The 6,797-nt window shown below is 42.3% G+C and overlaps 1 protein-coding gene across 6 annotated transcripts; it reads right to left on the bottom strand.

Annotated features, from left to right (window-relative positions):
* LOC125717664 (brain protein I3-like) lies at positions 1 to 2,386 on the bottom strand. 6 transcript variants are annotated; one of them, XM_048990832.1, is made up of 4 exons: positions 2,274 to 2,386; positions 1,799 to 2,036; positions 1,291 to 1,393; positions 1 to 1,016 (listed from the first exon to the last, which is right to left on the bottom strand). In XM_048990832.1, exons 2-4 carry the CDS (start codon positions 1,968 to 1,970, stop codon positions 884 to 886), a joined length of 408 nt encoding a protein of 135 aa, XP_048846789.1. In that variant the 5' UTR covers positions 1,971 to 2,036; positions 2,274 to 2,386; the 3' UTR covers positions 1 to 883. The 6 variants fall into 6 exon arrangements, with proteins under 6 accessions (XP_048846789.1, XP_048846794.1, XP_048846791.1 ...); XM_048990837.1 differs by having other exon boundaries at positions 1,799 to 2,006; positions 2,274 to 2,379; XM_048990834.1 differs by having other exon boundaries at positions 2,246 to 2,311.
* Between the last annotated feature and the right edge of the window lie 4,411 nt (positions 2,387 to 6,797).

Genomic DNA, 6,797 nt, shown 5'->3' with positions numbered 1-6,797 from the left:
TGAAGGCTGTGGATACAAATTTCACTTTATTATATTTACATTCATATAAACAGGATTACATTCATAAGAGTGTGTACTTTGCTTACAGGGTGATAAATGTAATTACATATTGCATCTAGAGGTATTATGGAACAGAGGAGTACTCATGAACTCAGAATGACTCCAGAGAGGAGGTTAACTGCTGTGTGATTGTCTGGAAAACAAAAACATCACAACCATGTGATCCTGAGGAGGGATAGTGCACAGCAGCGAGGCCCTAGCAGCGACGTACAGAAGGAAACTGACGGGACGGAGGCTGAAAGCCGCTCTGCGAGATTTGGTCTCTTTCTCATTTTGGCTCAACAATCTCATGGCATTTGGGCACAAAGCAACCCAGCTGGGCTGAAGGATGACAGACACAGGCAGACATGCCACGACCAACCCCAACCGAGTACAGCAAGCGGTACTGATCCCTTCAAACGTGGAAAACACAGAGTGAAGGTTGCCATAGCAACAGAAGAATCACAGGGGGGAAAAAAAAAACAATCCTTCCAGAATTCCTTCCATCCACAGCCAGCTGAAAGTTTATACATTTATTCTTAAGGTGGATTAAATCATTTCTGAAATGTACTTTTTATCCCACATTATTTCTGCTAAGCTGTGATGGGGAAGAGAATGATTCAGTGTAACTAAAGCACCAAAACAGAGTGACAAGCAGCTAGGAATTTGACAGGTAATTTTAATCTAAATACAGACTTCTGGTGACACATTGCTCATCTTAAACTGCTTGATCATACTGCTTTGAATCTCTGGGAAACATACGGCAGTGTCTGTGTAGTAGAAGATGAAAAGGAGAAAAGGAAAAAAAAAATCTGTGAAATGCCCAAGCCGCAGTTTGGTCCCTCTACCCAAAGGTGGCGCCACAGTTTGGACATCGCCTCTGGCGCAGCGCAAAGCAGAAGATGATCCCAATGGGAAAGAAGAATATAGCACACAGGAGTCCTAAGCAAGTGAAGTCGTCCTCCAGCACGCCAACTCTGAGAAAGCGAAACGGGGGCTTTAATGCAACACCACAACAAGGAAGTGGTTCTCACAGGAAGTGTCAGGACATCCTAGTTAATTATCATCATGTTAGGGCTGGTTCTGTGCTGCGGGGGATGTACGGAAGTCCTGAAATGCCAATCGAATCGCCCCACCCCATATTAACAACTCCCAAGAGCAGAAGAATCACTGTTGGGTATTTTCCCTCAGAACTGCCAGTATCTGCATCCCTTCCCCCCCCCAATTCCCATTCTGCCACACTGACCATACCTGCAAGCCGGACATCCACCCACCACCACTACAGAGGGTTGGATGATCGTGTACGTGTTGGTGTAACTCGGTTGCTGGCCAATAGATGGCAGCTGTGGGCACGCTGCAAAACATAAGCACGTATCAAGGCGTCATCTTGCAGTGACCCAGGAAGGGCAGAGGTATATTAACTGTGTTCAAAATTACTTGCAACCAACAAAACACATAATTTCACTGCTTGGCCAACGCTGCAGTCCAAGTCATCTCTAAGTGACATCAAACAATAATATCTGAAAATGCAACCAAAACAAATCAGGCTGAGAAAAATAAATAGCGGACAACTTTATGAGAAAGGAAGAAATAAAAACACAACCAATGATTCGTTTAAATTCAAAAGACACCACAATCAATAATGGCTATGTAGAAGACATCGTAAAACAGTATGAGATCTATGAGTAGATTCTTCCAATTATGAAAAGAAAACTTTTCGAGAAGTGACAGCGATAAACTATAAATACCCGCTACTTGCCTGACCCGCTGGGACACTGATACGGCAGAAGAGGCGGCTGATAGCCCGGCGGCGGCGGGCCAGGCGTGCGGATCGCTCCATAGTTATGCTGAGGCTGCTGCCCGTATTCATACCCCCCAGGGGCGACGCTGTAAGCAGGCGGTCTGTCTTGCACCAGAGGTTTGCTGTCCATATTACTGGAGGTATTCCCCTTCTGCTTCGATGTGTCCTATGCGGAAATAGCCTGTGTTTGTTTCTGCTAAAATATAAAGAGACACTCAAAAAAACTTCCACCCTCTCAAACACTAAACTTTCAAATCAGGTCACCCCGCTTCGTTAAGATGGCAGGGGGAACGCACAGCTCAATTGGCAAAATCACTTAACATTTTCGCCACGTTTAATAACCCATTAGTCATCATCTGTTTATTACCCTATAAAATCATAATCAATGGGAAGGTTTGCAATTACCGATGTAAAACTTGAAAGATCGCTTTACCTGACGCGTTTTCAGTCACAGGACAAAAATCATGTGATAGGCGAAGCGACTAGGAAGCCGTTCTTAAAGCCATAGGGGTCTGTAGCGTGAGCAACGTCCACGTTCAGTCATTCAGGACGTATTTCTGATAGACTTCATTTTGAAATCTATATTGATGTAAAATATATGAACCCACAGCCACAATCAGACAATGGTTGGGCTTCCATTTAATCTTATCTGACTATATATTCTGTCATACACTGGTATGACAGCAGTGGTTTGCATTGTTAATGTGTGTGCTGTGGGATTGCTTGACAAATATGCATATACTCCCTTTTAATTTTGTGATGTTTTAAAAACTAATTTGCTTTATTTTGCATTTAGGCTTTGTATTGGGTTTCAGAAATATCCATCCAATCAGCCATCTTTAACAGTTCGCGCGCTACAGATTCTCGGGGATGGGGCTTGCCCTTATTACAAACCCCAGCGTTTTACGTATTTCAGGTGCGTTATTTTCAGGGCCATTTCAAGCACGTTGATTGTGACAGAATTACTTAATTTTAGACTATTAAAATATTCATTTAAACCAACCTTTCACGAGATTGTATGTACAATCCCGATTCAGATGACAAAGCAGCAAGTCATATCGATCAAACTGTCTCATGTATGCACTCTGTGTGTGTTACTAATATGCTAAATCTGGTGTTAGGTTACTAAGCCTAGTGTAAGTATCCATCCATGCAGTTCAAGTGACAGCGAGCCATAAAAGTGGCGTATGTCTTTTAGAAGTAATTTAATTGGTTCCTAGTCCCCTGAACCAGCGATTTAAACGGCTCTTTGCGAATGTTATTACGGGATCAATGCTGCGTTTTCTTTGCTTCTTAACATGAGGACCAGTTCAGTGCAGTTTTTGTTTGTCGAATTCTCGCGTTAAAATTTTATTTAATCGACTTTAACAATTAAACTAAAATCGGGCATCCACTGAACATGAACAACCTTAAATGTATCCAGGTCCAAACCATGATTGTACCGAATTGAAATCTCAATGCAATTTCACAATTTTGCCACTAGATGTCAGAATAACTCCACGTTTGATACACATTTTCAGGATAAAGCAGTTTTTGAAGTAGCAGTAACTGGTGGCTTCGCAAAGAAAATGCGCATGAATGAAATCGTAGGAAAGTACGATATAAATACAAAGCATTTCTGGGCATTTTTATGTTGGTGTCAATAACAGTGTATTATTCATTTGCTTACCAGATGTAGGGCATACGATTGATAATGAATTCATGTGTTTGGCGTAGAAGAATATGTAAAACTTAATTTCGTTCTGTAATTCTCTAGTTTCCATTTTCTGTGTATTTAAATATATTTAATCTTCCTTATGCTTTATTCATTCATGTTTGTGCGTCGTATAAATATCCATGTCTTTGTGCCAAATACCAAGAGCCTCTGCTTTCGATACTCATTGGAAAAATGCTGTTAGAGCACATGTGACTAAAACAGACCAAATCTGAATGGGCTTTAATTTTTATGTGTTAAATATATAATTGTATGGTAATAATGCACAAGGTAGAGCCGGAGTTCCCATTTATGAGGTTAAAAAGCATCATCGCATGTGTGTGTCCGTGGACTGGTGCATCTATCCCGGTGACTGGCTTTCTGTACACGTCTCTTTCCCTCTCCTTGCTCCTGGTAGACCGCGTCAGGGCCGAATCACATGTCTCTCCATGTGTGTATTTCTGACGGGTTGATGCTGAGTTTCAGCGTGGAGTTGCAAGCCATGCAGTCCCGCCCTCCGTCCGCGGGCCCCGGCTGAAACCCGAGTCTCTGTCGCCTGATGCCAGCGGTGGACGCCCTTCCATATATGTACTCAGCCTATACTCTGAGCTCCGGATTACCATATGGGACTCAACTAAATCTGGTGGTGCAATTTATCTGAGGCAGACAGTCCAAGCTTTAAGCAGTAGCTTTCGTCATGTATTTATCTGAGCTTATGCACAATTTCTTTGCAGCAATTTTATTTTAAGATATTATAGCATAATTTGGCTTCATGCAGATTAAACTTGTAGAAGTACTAATTTATAAATAACATTTACAGTTTATAAGAAGCTGAGACACTGTAAAAATCTATGTAAGCAGTTCATGTACTGGCTGTTATATAACTTAATAAGCTGCAGTCTTTGTATCTCACTTTACTCATTTTTGTTTTATATTACCATTAGTATTGAAGTAATCAACAATAAATTTAGTATAGCATCTAAAGCAGTGTTTCCCAATCCAGTCCTCAGGGACCACCTGTCAGTCCACGTTTTTGCTCCCAGCCAGACAGCCCATGTTTTTGCTCCCAGCCAGACAGCCCATGTTTTTGCTCCCAGCCAGACAGTCCATGTTTTTGCTCCCAGCCAGACAGTCCATGTTTCTGCTCCCAGCCAGACAGTCCATGTTTCTGCTCCCAGCCAGTCAGTCCATGTTTCTGCTCCCAGCCAGTCAGTCCATGTTTCTGCTCCCAGCCAGTCAGTCCATGTTTCTGCTCCCAGCCAGTCAGTCCATGTTTCTGCTCCCAGCCAGACAGTCCATGTTTTTGCTCCCTGCCAGACAGTCCATGTTTTTGCTCCCTGCCAGACAGTCCACGTTTTTGCACCCTGACACATGGAATGTCTGTGGCTTAGGGTAACTTTGCCGACCGGGAGGGGGGTCTTCCTTGGTAAATGGAATGTCTGAGGGAACCCAAGGACAGGATTAGCAAACACTGATCTAAAGGAATTGCAAGGGGCCTATTCTCCCTGGTCCAAGCTCACCCATTGTCTGAATCAGCCATATCCCAGAGTAGATAAACAACTCAAAACAGATGGACAGATGCCCACATCAAACATAAATTGACATTGACAATAAGTCACAGTAAGCTATGAACTCCTGTTAGAATCAGGCGTGCAATATGCCTCAAAGACATCCTAGAGCTACACATTCAACTAATATTACTTCATGTCTGTCGGGATTAAGTCTAATTTTAATATCAATGCTGAGAAATTGTTCACTGTTTTCTGTCAGATTATATTGCTGCTATGTGATCGTTTTCTTTCCCATTTGACAGAATGATTTACTCTGTTGTTGAAGGCAGTAACTCATTTTAATGACAAGATGAGCCACCATTGATTTAATTACAGTAGCTGTCCTTCTGAGCAGATACGTTTATTAGTACCGAGATGGTCCTGAGGCAAGACTACGGTCTGCGATATTTCGATATTAGCGTGAGTGAATACGACATGTATTTGAGTGGGACCTCCCCGAGTTCTTCCTCAAAAATTACGGAAGTGGCATGTTTTTTTCCTCAAAAATTACGTGTTAGTGGTAAACAGTCTCTTTTGGTTCTTTTTACATTTCTTTGTCCCGATTTAAGAAGGTTTAAACATAGTCTAAAAGCTCAGTGTAGAAATCATACGCAGCCAGCAGGAGGCACTGTTCACGACATCTTTGTGGTAAAAAGTTTTAAAGATGAAAATGAGACCTTCAGACCCAAAAACTCCTCACGAATAGCCGCAACAGAATAATTTTATCCATGACAAAAGAGAATAATCGACGGGAGGAAAGAATCTTGTAGAGACTGATATATAGAACATCTTTGTTATGTATTAATTACTGCAGTCGCCCTTTTTCTGTAACCGAAAATCACGTAAAATTTACCGAGAAAGACCCCCCCCCCCTCAGGTTACCCTAAGCTACGCCCGGCCCCAATTTCGAGCACTTGCCCATCGACAAGTCTGTGCACGACCCTGGTGGGAACCGCCTCAAACTGGGCGCACCGGCGCTTATACACCGCGTAGATAGACGGGAGTCAGCGTCGCGTTTTCCCGGCCTGCGCTGCGGCGCATGGGCGTTTATTTGGTAAAAATGTTATAACAGAGCTGGCGTCATTGCACAAAGTGACAACGCACAAGCAAAAAGGCCGTATTAAACTACGCACGTAACTCTGTTCTGGCGGACAGCTAAAATGCCCGGCTAATTGCAAATTGAAATTTGAGACTATCAGCTCTGCTACGAACTGGAATTCGTAATTAACCATTAACCCTATATAAATTACCTGGAGAACAAGTAGAAATTTCCTCGGGGTTTCATGATTACTTGAATCATGAGATTTTTGTTTGGGAATTGCAGAATTTGGTTGATTTAACTTGAAGGTCAGCATTCCTGTGGTCTGGCCTCCAGGGTGTTTAACTGTCCATTGCCTGTATGCGTCACGTGCACCGTGATGGACCAGCATCCTATCCAGGGTGTCCACGTCATTTCCTTCCCTGGACTTAGTGGTACTGATTACGGAAGATGGACCAATATGTCCTATATTTCTTAAAATTTTGATTGCAAATAGATGTTTTATTTAGGCTATATACACGTGTAGTGGTTTAAGAAATCCCAAATCAAATTACATCGCCCCTTTTTAAGAAATGAATTTAGAAACTGTAGTAGGAGGAACATGCCAGTTAGGTGAATGTTAGACTGCTATTAGAAAAAAGCAACATTACAAAAACAAATGGACATATCCCAATA

The sequence above is a fragment of the Brienomyrus brachyistius genome, chromosome 22, assembly GCF_023856365.1.
Source record: "Brienomyrus brachyistius isolate T26 chromosome 22, BBRACH_0.4, whole genome shotgun sequence".
Classification (NCBI taxonomy): Eukaryota; Metazoa; Chordata; class Actinopteri; order Osteoglossiformes; family Mormyridae; genus Brienomyrus; species Brienomyrus brachyistius.
This window is presented reverse-complemented; position numbering and strand designations above follow the sequence as displayed.